The sequence below is a fragment of the Tursiops truncatus genome, chromosome 13, assembly GCF_011762595.2.
Source record: "Tursiops truncatus isolate mTurTru1 chromosome 13, mTurTru1.mat.Y, whole genome shotgun sequence".
NCBI classification, from domain to species: domain Eukaryota; kingdom Metazoa; phylum Chordata; class Mammalia; order Artiodactyla; family Delphinidae; genus Tursiops; species Tursiops truncatus.
In genome coordinates, this window is record NC_047046.1 from 74,772,583 (window position 1) to 74,791,189 (window position 18,607).

An 18,607-nucleotide genomic window follows, 5' to 3' on the forward strand; every position below is an offset into this window, starting at 1 on the left:
ATCCTCCTGTCTAAACATGGAGAAGGACAGAATGTGCACAACAGTTCACAAATCATAAAACTCTACCAAGCTACTTAGACAATGAAGACAGCCATAGTATAAAATAGTAGTAATACTAAGCTTAGTATTGTTATTCAGTTCCGGTTCTTAAAAAGCAAAACAAAATATAGATGATAGATAGATAATATTTGATTCATAAGGGAGAAGCATTTTGGTACTATCAAAAAGAAGAATGAAGGGCCCAAAGACTGTGTTGTCCTTACGAGTTACTAAGAATTTAAAACACAAGTAACTCCCATCCCCACTGAAGAGGTACTTCTGTACTAAGCAGTTATGGAAACTTGACCTAGAAAGAGGCCCTCCCAAGGAAGCAAATGCTTTAAAAATGCCCATTCAGGATTGCATTCAGCCTTTAGCAATTCAACTTGAATAGGTTTCCACCATCTCTCTCCCTCAGGAACTTCTGTTATCCAGGTGACAGCCACAGATGCTGATGACCCAACCTATGGCAACAGTGCCCGGGTAATGTACAGCATCCTCCAGGGCCAGCCATATTTTTCTGTGGACTCCAAAACAGGTATGTGATGTAATACTTGAGTCAGAAGTGTTGATTTTATTCTCTAATGATTTGTAACTGCTATTTATGACAGACACAACTCTCCTTTTCAAGAACTCTCCAGGGAATGTATTAACTAGAGAGGATTGTTACAAGCTTTGGGATTAAGAGACCAAACTAGCACTGCCCTGGTGGGTAAGAGCAGCACAATGCATAGACAGTGGATAAAGTCTGATTGGAGAGGCCCAAAGAACTGCCTACACAAAAGTATGCCTCCTCACTAACCTGCAAAAATACCATGGTTGTATTTATTCCCGGGGAGTAAGGTCTTTTATAACGCCAAGAAGATCTAAGAGGATTGGCATATTAACCTGGGCTCACTACAGAACTAGAATAATTGATTTTGAAACTAGGAAGAACCTTAGGGGAATAATCCAGTCCATCACTCTTCACTTAAAGGATAAGGAAATTGGGAACAGAGACCTAACAAAGTACTTCTGGTTGTAGAGGTGTCCCCTGACATGTGGTCTGATGTTCTTCCCACTGAGCCACCCCGTACTAAGCAGAGAGCAAGGCCAGAATGAGTGGATGAATGTGATGAGGGGGGAGAGAGCACAGAGCATGGAATGTGGCCCCCCAAAAAGGAGGTGCTAAGTGGGACACTCTAACAGGGAGGACAGCATAGAGAACTGGGTGGGTAAGGAGGTAAGGAGCAATGTGCTACAAAAGAACACGTCAACAATCAACAAATCAATTTGGCTTTGGGATTTTTGTTTTGTTTTGTTTTCAGTTTTACCCAAGAGCTTTGACTACAGAATTTATGTTTTAGGACTCCCTTTAATACTTTCAAGTTGGGCAGAGCAATTATTATGATTATTATCTTGCACTTGTGCCAGACTTTCTCGCTTTTAAAATACATTCATAAATATTACCATATTTGAGCCTCCCAATAATCTTGTGAACTAGTGAAATATATGGAAGTGTTGTTACTCCCATTTCACATACAGGAAAATTGAGGACCGAAGAGTAATTAACACAAAACTTGAGTAAAGAAACAGCCACAGAGATAAAGTCAATGACAAACACTCAAAGTCATCCCTTTACAGGAAATAGAAAAAACACATTTCTATTAGCAACCTGATATAATTTTTTTCCAGAAGTCCTCAGGGGAACCAGGCATTTGGAAAACTGTATCATAAAAGTAGAAAGTGAGGGAGTATACATTAGTAGGAGGAAAGAAAAAAGGTTGCTGTTAGGGACTTCCATAAAACAGTAACTTTAACCATTCTACAGATGGAGGGAGGGAGACTGAGGGGGTGCCCACAGGGAGGAAAAATACAGACAGGAAGTCGGTAATGTGTCCTTTACATCCCAAGAGGAAACTTACATTATTTTGACAGCTCCCAGGGGGCATCTATAGTGTTAAGTTCAAAAATACATGAAAAGATCGTTAATGCCATGCCCATAGGCCATTTAAAAAAAGAAAATGCCAAATATTTCACTTTAGAATGTTGTTACTATAATGCAATATATATATATTATAGGAGTAAAATGGGGACAGGTTTGTGGTTCCCAGTTCCTTCCCTTGGCATGCAAAAGGTCTGCTTAGCCAAGGGTCATGTTGTAAACCTGAAGTAAACAAGCCTTTAATCTTTACCTAGAGAGCACAGAAGTCAACTTTTCTAAGTTGAAGTGTTCAAAGGAATATAAAACATTACCACACATCCTTGGCAGGATCAAAACAACGCATTTCACAGGATTTTGACTTAGACCCCTCTTCCTAACTGAAACCATATCATCATACGGCAGTGCTGCTACCTACGGTCGGGGGGAGATCATCCTATATGTCTGTTAAAAATAAACAACTCACAGAGCATCTTTCATGTCTTAGCTCACGGAATGCACTGAAGCACAGAGGTAAGCAGAACCTAACAAAACAGAATGAACATATAAAGGAAAACAAACAGAAAACAAAACAGAATGAACATATAAAGGAAAAGCAAATCTGAATTCCAACCCTGCTTACAATTACTGTGGAGGCAGGAGAAAGCAGACTAGGAACGAGTTGCCTAAAGAAGAGTCATTCACACTACAAGGGCTCTAGGGGCTGAAAGAAAGAGCTAAAGGAGAATTATCTAAAATCACAGATTTGCAGGCATATGAGGCTTTATTTTCTGGACCCGAAGCCCGTTTTGTCTGGTGAGACAGAGCAGCCTGAAACTGTCTCAGACTGCCAGTCCCCCAGCCTGTTAGAGAAGCACTGCTGCCACCTCCTGTTCTTTCTCAGTAATGTTGCCAAAGGAAATCGGCCCACGAAGCTCTGCCGGCTGGAATAGTTATTTATTCACCCTTTGTTTAAGCACAGCATTTTTTTGACGCTGGGATTCTGACCTCAAATTTAATAAAAGATGTGACTTGCATCTCAACTCTAGCCATTAACAATGCACAAGGAGAAGCCTAGAACCCAATCTTTAAAATGGAACTTGTGGTTTTGTTTTTAAAAACAAAGTCATTTCTATTCTGCAGGTGTAATTAGGACAGCACTCATGAACATGGACCGAGAAGCCAAAGAATACTATGAAGTGATTATCCAAGCCAAGGACATGGGAGGGCAGCTTGGCGGATTAGCTGGGACCACAACGGTCAACATCACCCTCTCAGATGTCAATGATAACCCACCCCGCTTTCCCCAGAGTGAGTACCTAACCAGTGAGAGTATAGGTCTCAAGCCAGAGGGATGCAGCTGTGACAGCGGTGAAAGAGAAAGGCCTGAGTCCCTCTTTGAGTTCAATTTTTCATGGATTCCTTTCTGACATTTATCATGCAATTCTCACATAATTATTTCCCTTCTAGATACCAACTTCCCATAGCACTAAACCAGTGTTTAAACTCTTTTTTTCTTGATTGCCATGCCCTGACCACTCCCCATAAAATTAAATATTAAGCAGTAAGACTTTGTTGGGTAGGGCTGAACTTTAGAGAGCCACAAACCATTGTAATATATAATAAGTATCTAAGATTTTTTCACCTCTCCCCAACAAGAATCGATTTTTGCCCCCTAGGGGGCAATATTGCCCTTGTTGAGAATGCATGCAGGGAAACTAAGGCACAGCTGGAGGTGAACATAGTGACCCATCTGACCACCTTCACCAATCAATTCTCAAGCAGGTACCAAGCACCTGCTTTGTAAGGGCCCTGGGCATGAGGGGCATAAGATGACTGAAACCCAGTCTCTGCCCCTGTGAAGCTTAAAGTCCACTTGGGGAGTACATACTCAATACTCATCAAAAGTTAACCAGGAAGCAGCATTTGCTGTGCCACCTGGTTAGTGTAGAATGAAGCCTTCACAAGAAACCAAGATGAGTAAAGGCTTAATAAAAGGATGAGAGCTCAGCAGGGAATTGAAGAATATAAAGGATTCAAATAGGAAGAAAGGAAAACATTCCAGAAGGGGGAAGCTATTCATTCAAAAAATATTTGCTTTGGGCAACATCCTAGATATGGGATATAAAGACCTAGAAATAAAGCTGCAAATGTAATTTTATGTTCAAAGATCCCTAAAATGAAGACCTGCTCTTCAGTGTTTCAAATTTGTTATATTTCTAAAGGAAGTCACTGCGAAGTTTTTGAGCAAGTGAGAGACATAAAGGAAGGCTAATATGATAGCCGCGTACAGCACTGGTTGCTAGGGGTGGAGACTAGAAGCAGGAGAGTCTGTTAGAAGGCTTTTAGAGTGGTCCAGATTTGAACTGATAAGGATGTAAGGAAACAGCAGAAGGGGTGGAATGGGGCAAATAAGAAAACTTCGATTTCTGTCTCTTGATTTCTTGGCTAAGGGAAGATGAAATCAAAGATGACAGTGATGTTCTAAGTCTGGGTGACAGGGAGAAGAATTGTACTACTGATAGAAATAGAGGATACATAATGGAACTAGTGGCAGGGAAGGAGGAAGACAAATTCCAATTTGAATATGAAGTGACAGCAGGACAATCAGATTGAAGGTCCTTAAGGAAGGTGGAATATAGAGCTATGACTGTGGAATGGAGCCCAGGAACAGAGATGTGAATTTGAGAAGCAGATACCTAAAAGGGAGCAGTTGGAGAAGTGAGAGCAGCAGCCACAACTCCAGGTGAAAGACTTAACCAGGGGGAATCAGGTTAAACAACAACAACAACTAAACTAAAAACCAGACCATCAGCTGAATAGCTACATTTTGAGTCAGTCAAACCAAGAAGCCATCTATTTTATCTATGTAAACAGAGGAAGAGAACTCAAATATTTACATACAACTGGTATCCATAAAGTCCCATGAGATTTCGTGAAACTAAAAGACAGTATATTAAATATTTCACAAGTGGTACAAATAAGTAGGTTACTAAGTTGATTGGTTCTACAAATCAGAATAGTAGTGCATCATGAAAACAGTTTATGAAATGCCATATGGATTGGCTTCTTAATTGCTTTGCTGACCCTGGGGGTTCCATCTTTATTATTTCATGAATGGCTCACACTGTGCACACTGTAGACTACAGATTCTTGAACATCCTTGATCCTATCTGGCTTTGTAATTTGACACTAGACAGTATCTCTGAGGCATAAAGGGAAGAACGAAGTTCTTACACAGCTCACAGTATGTAGATCTGGACATATTGCAGGGAAGTTGTATGTTACCTACCAGGGCTCTTGGCCTCCTTTATCACTAGAAATTGATCAGAGGCCAGGCAAGAAATTCAGGCAAGGCTTTACTGGGGACCCCGCTGCAGCAGTGGCGAGTGAGAACAACAGTTTCCCTTGCTTGCTCCCTGCGCGGGGGCGAGCTCACTCCTTATATGGGTTGAGGGTAGGGGTGTGTCCAGGGGTCAGGACAGAGGGGTGGCTGGGGAGGTCTGCCCACCACTTAGGTGGTGGTGTGTGCAGGGGGCAGGCGCAGTACCCTGCATTTGCTCTGGGCCCTTCAAATGTGGCAGTGGGTTTTTTGGTCTCTTTGTATCTTTTGTCCAGAATTTGCCCCAACTGTGCATGGACCCAGTTATTTTTAGTCTCATATAGCTTCTCTGTCTTTTGTTGCTGGAGGAGAGGTGTGTCCAGGTGCAAGCACTGCAGCCCTGCAGCAAAGGGGCCCAGGTCCCAGCCTGTCTCAATATCACCCCAAACACGGCAGCTTCACAGAAGCATAACACAATACAGTGATAACTGGGGGTTTTAGTCCTGCCCCACAAGGCAACATCTTAACACCATTCTAAAGCACACATTTTGAGTCGTCATTTTTTTTAAATAATGAAGAACCTAGAATAGAGTGGAAACACAGACTATGTTGCACAGAAGACAAAATGGAAATGTATAAAAGTAATCTCTGTGTCTCTAAACATTGTTCACACATTATCTCTGCTTCCTCTAAAATAGTCATTATTGGGCTTCCCTGGTGGCGCAGTGGTTGAGAGTCCGCCTGCCGATGCAGGGGACACGGGTTCGTGCCCCGGTCTGGGAAGATCCCACATGCTGCGGAGCAGCTGGGCCCGTGAGCCATGGCCGCTGAGCCTGCTCGTCCGGAGCCTGTGCTCCGTGATGGGAGAGGCCACAACAGTGAGAGGCCCGCATACCGCCAAAAAAAAAAAAAAAAAAGTAAAATAGTCATTATTTTTGGGCTTATAAAAAATTTTCTTTATCTCACCATTAATTATTTCTCTTATTTGCTAAAACTAAGTTTAAATGATCTCATTATTCCATAACCTACCTTGGATAAACTCTTAGGCATTATTAATCTTCTGATTCTTCATTCTAGGAATCCCACTTTCCTTCTTTTTCACAAATATTATCATAACTGATTAGGTGTCAACACAATGACACACCTACTATTTTATATTGAACAAGCTCAGTCACCTTTAATTGAACCAGATATAAGGGAATGTCAAAACCTCAGACTATTTATTTCTAATATAATGCATTATGTGTAGAAATTATATGTTTGTTTCAACACAGAACATACAGCTTTCCTGGAGAAAATTATTTGTTTTTCCCAAACGTGTTCTGCAATAGAAAAGTCTAATCCATCAACAACTTTGGAAGTGAATGTAAAGAGATCATGAAATCCAAGTGCCTCCAGTTTAGTACAGACATTAGCAATTTCCTGGCTCATGCTGGCAAAGAACAGTCATCATTTCTCCTCCTGTGCAGGGGAGGGTGCTGTGAGCTGGCTGGGTGCTGTCAGCCTCCCCAAATCTTTGTGAGACTCAAGCCATCACATCCCAGACTTCCCAGGTTCACATCCCCACAGCTTGCAATGCATATTAGAATCAGAGAGGCCATGTACATATTGAAAATGTGATTGTTTAATATTTAGTTATTCACATTATGACTGACAAAATAATGAAGAATGTCAAAAAGTTTAGCCCCAGAGAATGTAAGTTAATGAAAATACTACTTCGTGGAGACAAAAATGAACTGAATTAGTGAATTCAGGGTATCAAGTTGAAAGGGAGAACATTACTGGCTCTGAGTTTCTTACATATGTGAGAACTCTGCGGGCATTCTATTATGGAAAAGAGAACAAGAAGCATCAGAGATCTGTCTATGAAGAAGCTGCCAATGGGCAGTCCCAGGTGCATGGACAGATTGAAGCTGGTGGAGTTTGTTCTCCATGGCTGGTCCTCCTTTGTAGATCACTGGTCTCCATTAAATTTGGGCAGGTGGTCATAGAGAGAGGCATTCAGCATCATGGCCAGGCTTCAAAGGAAAATGTGGGCATTTGAAACGTGAACAGAGTAAATACATACTTTGTGACCACAATGTTTTTTCTATTTTTCTCAGAAGTAATTAACATTTGGGGAAATGGTTCATTAGGAAGAAAAGATTGGAAAGCAAGGTACTGATACTTCCTACCACTCTGAAGGTAGATTCACTGAGATGAGAAATATTTTTGCTTTTGTCCTGTCCTACTCCTAGGATTATGATCAAGGTATTTTGGCACCTACTTATCAAACATCCAGTGCAGGCTATGACCCAATAACATTTACTCAGCCTCTTTGGATCTCAGTTTTTTCATCTGTAAAACTCGAGTTTTAACTTTTGGACCATGAAAAAGATGTTTTGCACAGCATGGTGGACATGATGTGATACAGAAGAGGCTTTTTTTTGGTAGTAACAGATTACAAAAAATGCATGTTCTAACTCTTCTTCACAGAACATTATCAGATGAGTGTGTTGGAATCAGCTCCGGTTAGCTCTACTGTGGGAAGGGTGTTTGCCAAGGACTTGGATGAAGGAATTAATGCAGAGATGAAGTACACTATTGTGGATGGAGATGGTGCAGATGCATTCGACATTAACACAGATCCCAATTTCCAAGTCGGCATCATAACTGTGAAGAAGGTAATCCAACTCCTTTTTCCAAATCATTTCAATGGAGGCTTTGAATGTGTATGAAATATTAGTAAGGACTGTTATATTATTGATACGTATTGCTTCAAATCCTCTGATACACTTTCCTATCATTAAGAAAAAAGCCTCTTACTCCTTTTGTTTACATGTGAACACTGGCTGTGTCATCATTTTACAGAAAGGGTACCAAGTCATGATAAAAATGTATTATAAATATGTCACTTCTAGCTAACTACTTAGCCACTTTAAAAAACTGCTGTAGCTTAATTCCCTAATGATGTTAATGACTTGACCAATATCTGCATTTGAATAACGTCACTTTTACCACAGTATACCATAAACAACAATAAAGCAAGCTATACTATTATTATTAATCAATAAATAACACGCAGGGATTTTTAAATTGCTACTTAAAGACCTAAAGATGCTAATCAGACTTGGAAAGGCTTTATCAAACACACCTGCTGAGTGATGTTACCACTTGGAACTCCTTCATAGTAAGGAGTTATAATAAGTTAATAAGTTTTCATAGTGAGTTAATAAGTTTTCTGAATGTAAGCTATCGATTCTGTGGCATAAAGCACATACGGACATACTCAGCTGAAAGATAAAACCTAAAAATAATTGAAGTTTTAACATCCTAATAAATATATCTGATAAAATACATTAATTCAAAAAAGTATTGATTTCATCTTCCTTCTCCTCTATTTCAAATACAACTTAAAACCCAAGATATCTTAAATTATTTCTTCAACAAAGATTTGTTGAGTGCCTACCTATGTGCCAGGCACTGTTCTAGGCATTTAATGTAGAGAGTAAGCAAAACAACTGAAAACCTCTGCCCTCTTGACGTTTACTCTAGTAAGGGGAAGAAGACAATCAAAAATAGCAAGTAGGGCTTCCCTGGCAGCGCAGTGGTTGAGAGTCTGCCTGCCGATGCAGGGGACACGGGTTCGTGCCCCGGTCTGGGAGGATCCCACATGCCGCGGAGCGGCTAGGCCCGTGAGCCATGGCCGCTGAGCCTGCGCGTCCGGAGCCTGTGCTCCACAACGGGAGAGGCCACAACAATGACAGGCCCGCGTATCGCAGGAAAAAAAAAAAAAAAAGCAAGTAAGTCAATAAAGTTGGATATTAGAAAGTGATAAGTGCTATGTGGGAGGGGGTGTAAAATAGAACAAAGCAAGATCAGAAGAGCCAACATGACTTCAAATTTAATTGCATGCTTGTGACTGGCCTCACACAGAAGTCACATTCATGCAAAGACTTGAAGTGGGCAGAGTCACAGCACAGAGTTGGGCAGGCTGACAGTGCACAACCCTCGGAGGAGCCCTGTAAATGACTTTCAGTGAGAACCATAAATGGCAGCCCTGTAAACGAGGGAGTGGACTGGAAATACTGAGGAAAGTGTTCCAGACAAAGGAACAGCCAGTCAACGACCTGAGGTGGGACTCTGCCTGGCTTGTTTCAAGAACAGCAAGGGGGTTTATAAGGCTGGAGAGGGAGACCAGAAGGAGATGAGGTCAGAAAAGTAACAAGGGAGACAGATTGTGTTAGGACCTTGTAGGCAGATTAAGGACTTTGGGTTTTAATCTGACTAAAGTGGAGAACTGAAGGATTTTAACAGATGTGTGACATCACTGGACTTTTATTATGAAATAATTACTGTGTAAGCTGTGTTGAGAAAAGGCCATAAGGGGGCAAGAATGGAAACAGGGAGACCAGCTGAAAGGCTATTGCAATAATCAAGGTAAGAGATGATGATGGCTTGGTCTACAGTATTGGGAACGGATGTGGTGAGAACTGGTCAGAATCTGAATATATTTTGAAAGTAGAACCAACAGGATTTCCTAACAAATTGGATGAAGATATGAAAGAAAAAGAGGAGTTGGTTGAGTAACAAAAAGAATAGAGATGGCACTAAGTGATATGGGGAAATACTGGCATTCAGTTCTGAGCATGTTACGTTTGCAATGTCTATCAGACACCCAAGTGGAGATGTATAGCAGTTGTTGGTTATAGGAGTCTGGAATTTGGAGAAGAGTTCTGGACTGATAATTTGAGAGTCATAAATGGTACTTAAAGCAAATAAAAAATAATAATATTCCAAGGGATCCCGCATAGATGGAGAAGAGGGCAGTGAAATAAATCCTGTGGCAGCCCAACGTGACAAGGTCAGGGAGAGCAAAAACAAGCAAGGAGACTGAGGAGGAGAGCCCAGGGAGGCGGAAGGAAGATCAGGAGAGTGTGGTGTCCTGGAAGGTGTAAAGAAACTGTTTCCAAGAGAAGAGAGTGACTGCTGTAAGTGCTGCTGTGATAAGTGCTGCTAAAGGTCATATAAAACACTGAAAATTAATCACAGATTTTAAGAACAGGGAGGTCATTGATGACCTTGACAAAAGCAACAAAGTCATAACTTAGAATGTGGCACAAGTTAATGTGTCAATAATAACTTTATTCTATGCTGTTCCATAGAGCTGAATTAACACTGCTTTAGAAAGGAAGAAGGGAAGAGTTCACATGTTTGTCCTTATTTATTTAAGGTGCAATCACGTACAGCAAAAGAACAGATATATCCAGCATTCCTCCAACCAGAAATCTTTATAACCAGCACACAATGACCTCAAAACAGTGCAAAATGCTGACATTAGCTTTGGAACCATCATATAAATCTGGATGTAATTTAAATATTGCAGTTTACTTTACTCATATTCTTTGAGAACTAATAATACTTTGTAAAAGGTGACTAGAATAATAATACCAAGTTGTTGTATGACATAAGATTAAGAACACTCCCCTATTATGTGGCATGCCTCAAGCTAAAAATTAATAATACATTGCCTATCATGACTGGTAACTATAAACGAGGTAAAAGCTCAGAGTTTGGGATAATTATTATCTCTTTAATGCAAAGATTATCTTTAAAGAATTAAGCAATCAGAAGAAGAGCTTTTGAGGTTCTCAATATATTTTAAATTTTATTTTATATCTTAAATAGTATATAATTCTAAATAATAAAATAATATTAATTTATGTCAAATTATTAGAATATATCTTAGACCTTACTATAAGCCATTAATTTAAAAAATATTAACTATTATAATTTTGTATATGATGAGATTGGATAGGGTGGTATGGCCATAGACTGTATCTGAAAGGAACCTCAAAATGTCGTTTCTCCAGCTCCCTTACCAGGAAAAAAGATTAAGCCTTGTAAGACAGAACACTGTCTTTCACTGTCATTGCTAAAACTATATCCATGTCTAATCAAAACATGTATCAACTTTGCCAAGGTCATTTGGATTTCTCTTCTGAACCTATGAGGTGCCAGAAAATGGAATTAAAAGAGAGGTCAATAAGTTGAGTAGATGGACAAGTCAAATACAATAAATACTTTGGAGGCTATTGACTGCTCAATCTATACCTTTGGAACAACATTCACTCAGATGCTTGATCCACACCCATCCTCCTACTTTGTCGTTAATAATGTCATGTAAAATTGAAAGAAATGTTCTGCTTTTGATTTATTTCCCTTAGGCCTATTATTTGTCTAAAAAAGCACACACTTTTTCAAAAAGAGAAATCAAGTTGAATTGATAGAATTGGGTCTTCATAAAACCACACTGATTACTACCCAGTACTTTGGGTCTTTTTTGGCTTTTAAGTAATCAATCAATTGATTTTCAGTCTCTTAATTTAAATGCTTTTCAAAGATAACTTGAAACATACAATTTTCAGAATGTTCTTTTTTCTATATGAGCATGATCTTATGTCTTCAGCATGTCTTCCATCTTCCAGCATACCATAAACAATTGTTTCAAGTCCACTCTCCTCTTAGGCAGGCCACAATGCAGAAAACTTTTGAATTTCATCAAACCTAAGGTGCCATGAATTCTCATCACTGTTTTATTTTTAATTTTTTTTAACATCTTTATTGGAGTATAATTGCTTTGCAATGGTGTATTAGTTTCTCCTATATAACAAAGTGAATAGGCTATACATATACATATATCCCCATATACCCTCCCTCTTGCATCTCCCTCCCAATCTCCCTATCCCACCCCTCTAGGTGGTCACAATGCACCCAGCTGATCTCCCTGTGCTATGCGGCTGCTTCCCACTAGCTATCTATTTTACATTTGGTAGTGTATGTATGTCCATGCCCCTCTCTCACTTCATCCCAGCTTACCCTTCCCCCTCCCCATGTCCCCAAGTCCATTCTCTACGTCTGCATCTTTATTCCTCTCTTGCCCCTAGGTTCTTCAGAACCACTTGGGTTTTTTTGTAGATTCCATGTGTATCTGTTAGCATATGGTATTTGTTTTTCTCTTTCTGACTTACTTCACTCTGTGTGAAAGACTCTAGGTCCATCCACCTCACTACAAATAACTCAATTTCATTTCTTTTTTTATGGCAAAGTAACAGTCCATTGTATATACATGCCACATCTTCTTTATCCATTCATCTGTCGATGGACACTTAGGTTGCTTCCATCTCCTGGTTATTGTAAATAGTGCTGCAATGAACACTGTGGTACATGGCTCTTTTTGAATTGTGCTTTTCTCCAGGTATATTCCCAGTAGTAAGATTGCTGGGTCGTATGGTAGTTCTATTTTTAGTTTTTTAAGGAACCACCATACTGTTCTCCATAGTGGCTATATCAATTTACATTCTCACCAACAGTGCAAGAGGGTTCCCATTTCTCCACACCCTCTCCAGGATTTATTGTTTATAGATTTTTTGATGATGGCCATTCTGACTGGTATGAGGTGATACCTCACTGTAGTTTTGATTTGCATTTCTCTAATGATTAGTCATGTTGAGCATCCTTTCATGTGTTTGCTGGAAATCTGTTTATCTTCTTTGAACAAATGTCTATTTAGGTCTTCTGCTCATTTTTGGATTGGGCTGTTTTCTTTCATATTGAGCTGCATGAGCTGCTTGTATATTTTGAAGATTAATCCTTTGTCAGTTGCTTCATTTGCAAATATTTTCTCCCATTCTAAGGGTTCTCTTTTTGTCTTGTTTATGCTTTCCTTTGCTTTTAAGTTTAAGCTTTTAAGTTTCATTAGGTCCTATTTGTTTATTTTTACTTTTATTTCCATTTCTCTAGGAGGTGGGTCAAAAAGGATCTTGCTGTGATTTATGTCATGGAGTGTTCTGCCTATGTTTTCCTCTAAGAGTTTTATAGTGTCTGGCCTTACATATAGGTCTTTAATCCACTTTGAGTTTATTTTTGTGTATGGTGTTAGGGAGTGTTCTAATTTCATTCTTTTACATGTAGCTGTCCAGTTTTCCCAGCACCACTTATTGAAGAGGCTGTCTTTTCTCCATTGTATATTCTTGCCTCCTTTATCAAAGGTAAGGTGACCATATGTGCGTGGGTTTATCTCTGGGCTTTCTATCCTGTTCCACTGATCTATATTTCTGTTTTTGTGCCAGTAACATACTGTCTTGATTACTGTAACTTTGTAGTATAGTCTGAATTCCAGGAGTCTGATTCCTCCAGCTCCATTTTTCTTAAGATTGCTTTGGCTATTAGGAGTCTTTTGTGTTTCCATACAAACTGTAAAATTTTTTTTCCAGTTCTGGGAAAAATGCCACTGGTAGTTTGATACGGATTGCATTGAATATGTAGATTGCTTTGGGTAATATAGTTATTTTCACAGTGCTGATTCTTCCAATCAAAGAACATGGTATATCTCTCCATCTTTCTGTATCATCTTTAATTTCCTTCATCAGTATCTTATAGTTTTCTGCATACAGGAATTTTGTCTCCTTAGGTAGGCTTATTCCTAGGTGTTTTATTCTTTTTGTTGCAATGGTAAATAGGAGTATTTCCTTAATTTCTCTTTCAGATTTTTCATCATTAGTGTATAGGAATGCAAGAGAATTCTGTGCATTAATTTTGTATCCGGCTACTTTACCAAATTCACTTATTAGCTCTAGTAGTTTTCTGGTAGCATCTTTAGGATCCTCTATGTGTAGTATCACATCATCTGCAAACAGTGACAGTTTTACTTCTTCTTTTCTGATTTGGATTCCTTTTATTTCTTTTTCTTCTCTGATTGCTGTGGCTAAAACGTCCAAAACTATGTTGAATAACAGCGGTGAGAGTGGGCAACCTTGTCTTGTTCCTGATTTTAGTGGAAATGGTTTCAGTTTTTCACCATTGAGAATGATGTTGGCTGTGGGTTTGTCATATATGGTCTTTATTATGTTGAAGTAAGTTTCCGCTATGCCTACTCTCTGGATGGATTTTATCATAAATGGGTGTTGAATTTTGTCAAAAGCTTTTTCTGCATCTATTGAGATGATCATATGGTTTTTATTCTTCAATTTGTTAATACAGTGTATTACATTGACTGATTTGCATATACTGTAGAATCCATGCATTCCTGGAATAAACCCCACTTGATCATGGTGTATGATCCGTTTAATGTGCTGTTGGATTCTGTTTGCTAGTATTTCGCTGAGGATTTTTGCATCTATGTTCATCAGTGGTATGGGCCTGTAGTTTTCTTTTTTTGTGACATCTTTCTCTGGTTTTGGTATCAGGGTGATGGTGGCCTGATAGAATGAGTTTGGGAGTGTTCCTCCCTCTACTATATTTTGGAGGAGTTTGAGAAGGATAGATGTTAGCTCTTCTCTAAATGTTTGATGGAATCTGCTTGTGAAGCCATCTGGTCCTGGGCTTTTTTTGTTGGAAGATTTTTAATCACAATTTCAATTTCAGTGCTTGTGATTGGTCTGTTTATATTTTCTATTTCTTCCTGGTTCAGTCTCAGACGGTTGCGCTTTTCTAAGAATTTGTCCTTTTCTTCCAGGTTGTCCATTTTATTGTCATATAGTTGCTTGTAGAAATCTCTCACGTTCCTTTGTATATCTGCAGTGTCAGTTGTTACTTCTTCTGTTTCATTCTATTGATTTGAGTCTTTTCCCTTTTTCCTTGATGAGTCTGGCTAATGGTTTATCAATTTTGTTTACCTTCTCAAAGAACCAGCTTTTAGTTTTATTGTTGCTATCATTTCCTCCATTTCCTTTTCATTTATTTCTGATCTGATCTTTATGATTTCTTTCCTTCTGCTAACTTTGGGGTTTTTTTGTTCTTCTTTCTCCAATTGCTTTAGGTGTCAGTTTAGGTTGTTTATTTGAGTTTTTTTCTTATTTCTTGAGATGGGATTGTATTGCTATGAACTTCCATCTTAGAACTGCTTTTTCTGCATCCCATAGGTTTGGGGTCATCGTGTTTTCATGGTCATTTGTTTCTAGGTATTTTTTGATTTCCTCTTTGATTTCTTCAGTGATCTCTTGGTTATTTAGTAGTGTACTGTTTAGCCTCCAATGTGTTTGCATGTTTTACACATTTTTTCCTGTAATTGATATCTCCTCTTATAGCGTTGGTGGTAAGAAAAGATACTTGATATGATTTCAATTTTCTTAAATTTCCCAAGGCTTGATTTGTGAACCAAGATATGATCTACCCTGGAGAACATCCCATGAGCACTTGAGAAGGAAGTGTATTCTGTTGTTTTTGGATGAAATGTCCTATAAATATCAATTAAATCCATCTTGTTTAATGTGTAATTTTAAGCTTGTGTTTCCTTATTTATTTTCATTTTGGATGATCTGTCCGTTGGTGATAGTGGGGTGTTAAAGTCCCCTACTAAGACTTTATTACTGTCAATTTCCCCTTCTATGGCTGATACCATTTGTCTTATGTATTGAGGTGCTCCTATGTAGGGTGCATAAATATTTACAGTTGTTATATCTTCTTGGATTGATCGCTTGATCATTATGTGGTGTCCTGCTTTGTCTCTTGTCACAAACAATTTTTATTTTAAAGACTATTTTGTTTGATATGAGAATTGCTACTCCAGCTTTCTTTTGATTTCCATTTGCATGCAATATCTTTTTCCATCCCCTTACTTTCAGTCTGTATGTGTCTCTAGGTCTGAAGTTGGTCTGTTGTAGACAGCATATATACGGGTCTTGTTTTTGTATCCATTCAGCCAGTCTATGTCTTTTGGTTGGAGCATTTAATCCATTTACATTTAAGGTAATTCTCAATATGTATGTTCCTATTACCATTTTCTTAATTGTTTTGGGTTTGTTATTGTAGGTCTTTTCCTTTTCTTGTGTTTCCTTCCCAGAGAAGTTCCTTTAGCATTTGTTGTAAAGCTGGTTTGGTGGCGCAGAATTCTCTTTGTCTGTAAAGCTTTTAATTTTTCCATCGAACCTGAATGAGATCCTTGCTGGGTAGAGTAATCTTGGTTGTAGGTTTTTCCCTTTCATCACTATAAATATGTCCTGCCACTCCTTTCTGGCTTGCAGAGTTTCTGCTGGAAGATCAGCTGTTAACCTCATGGGGATTCCCTTGTATGTTACTTGTTGCTTTTCCCTTGCTGCTTTTAGTATTTTTTCTTTGTATTTAATGTTTGATAGTTTGATTAATATGTGTCTTGGCGTGGTTCTCCTTGGATTTATCCTGTATGGGACTCTGCACTTCCCGGACTTGATTGACTATTTCCTTTCCCATATTAGGGAAGTTTTCAATTATAATCTCTTCAAATATTTTCTCAGTCCCTTTCTTTTTCTCTTCTTCTGGACCCCTATAATTCGAATGTTGGTGTGTTTAATGTTGTCCCAGAGGTCTCTGAGATTGTCCTCAATTCTCTTCATTTGTTTTTCTTTACTCTGCTCTGCGGTAGTTATTTCCACTATCATTTTTTTTTTTTTTTTTTTGCGGTACGCGGGCCTCTCACTACTGTGGCCTCCCCCGTTGCGGAGCACAGGCTCCAGACACGCAGGCCCAGAGGCCATGGCTCACGGGCCCAGCCGCTCTGTGGCATGTGGGATCCTCCCGGACCGGGGCATGAACTCGTGTCCCCTGCATTGGCAGGTGGACTCTCAACCACTGCGCCACCAGGGAAGCCCTCCACTATCTTATCTTCCAGGTCACTTATCCGTCCTTCTGCCTCAGTTATTCTGCTACTGATTCCTTCTAGAAAATTTTAAATTTCATTTATTGTGTTGTTCATCAGTTTGTTTGCTCTTTAGTTCTTCTAGGTCCTTGTTAAACATTTCTTGTATTTTCTCCATTCTATTTCCAAGATTTTGGATCATCTTTACTATCATTACTCTGAATTCTTTTTCAGGTAGACTGCCTATTTCCTTTTCATTTTTTTGGTCTGGTGGGTTTTCACCTTGCTCCTTCATCTGCTGTGTATTTCTCTGTCTTCTCATTTTGCTTAACTTACTGTCTTTGGGGTCTCTTTTTCACAGGCTGCAGGTTTGTAGTTCCCGTTGTTTTGGGTTCTGCCCCCAGTGGGTATGGTTCTTTCACTGGGTTGTGTAGGCTTCCTGGTGGAGGGGACTGGTGCCTGTGTTCTGATGGATGAGGCTGAATTTTATCTTTCTGGTGGGCAGGACCGTGTCTGGTGGTATGTTTTGGGGTGTCTGTGAACTTACTATGATTTTAGGCAGCCTCTCTGATAATGGGTGGGGTTGTGTTCCTGTCTTGCTAGTTGTTTGGCATAGGATGTCCAGCACTGGAGCTTGCTGGTCACTAAGTGGAGCTGGGTCTTAGCGTTGAGATGAAGATCTCTAGGAGAGCTCTCACCGAGTGATATTATATGGGGCCAGTAGGTCTCTGGTGAACCAATGTCCTGAACTCGGTTCTCCCACCTCAGAGGCTCAGGCCTGACACCTGGCCAGAGCACCAAGACCCTGTCTGCCACACAGCTCAGAAGAAAGGGAGAAAAGAAAAAAATAATAAAGAAAGACAAATAATAAAATAAAGTTATTAACATAAAAATTTTAAAATACATATTATTAAAATAAAATGTAATTTAAAAAAAAAGAAGAGGGCAACCAAAACAATAAACAAATCCACCAATGATAACAAGCACTAAAAACTATACTAATAAAAAACGGACAGATAGAACCCTAGGACAAATGGTAAAAGTAAACCTATACAGACAAAAATCACACAAAGAAGTATACACATACACACTCCCAAAAAGAGAAAAAGGGAAAAAATATATATGTATATATATAAAATAAAAGGAAGAGAGCCACCAAATCAATAAATAAATCTACCAGTGATAATAAGCTCTAAATACTAAACTAAGGTAAACATAAAACTAGAAACAAATTAGACGCAGAAAGCAAACCCCAAGTCTACAGTTGTTCCCAAAGTCCACCACCTCAGTTTTGGGATGATTCGTTGTCTGTTCAGGTATTCCACAGATACAGGGTACATCAAGTTGACTGTGGAGGTTTAACGCGCTGCTCGTGAGGCTGCACAGATAGATTTCCCTTTCTCATCTTTGTTCCCACAGCTCCTGGGGTTCAACTTTGGATTTGGCACCACCTCTGCACGTAGGTCACCCTCTGGCATCTGTTCTTCACCCAGACAGGAGGGGTTTAAAGGAGTAGCTGATTCAGGGGCTCTGGCTCACTCAGGCCGGGGGGAGGGAGAGGTATGGAATGCGGGGCGAGCCTGCGGCAGCAGAATCCAAAATGTTGCAACAGCCTGAGGAACACCATCTGTTCTCGCGGGGAAGTTGTCCCTGGATCACGGGACCCTGGCAGTGGCGGGCTGCAGGGCTCCCAGGAGGGGAGGTGTGGAGAGTGACCTGTGCTTGCACACAGGATTCTTGGTGGCTGCAGCCG

General features: G+C 39.6%; 1 protein-coding gene across 2 annotated transcripts in view; it reads left to right on the forward strand.

The window, feature by feature from the left end:
* The window catches only part of CDH20 (cadherin 20), a 69,581-nt gene that overhangs the window by 7,094 nt on the left and 43,880 nt on the right, over nucleotides 1–18,607 (forward strand). For both annotated transcript variants that reach the window (XM_019937163.3, XM_073790788.1), the window contains exons 3-5: nucleotides 458–577; nucleotides 3,083–3,250; nucleotides 7,737–7,924. In XM_019937163.3, the coding sequence (XP_019792722.1) occupies nucleotides 458–577; nucleotides 3,083–3,250; nucleotides 7,737–7,924 (476 nt within the window). The remainder of the gene's footprint in view (nucleotides 1–457; nucleotides 578–3,082; nucleotides 3,251–7,736; nucleotides 7,925–18,607) is intronic.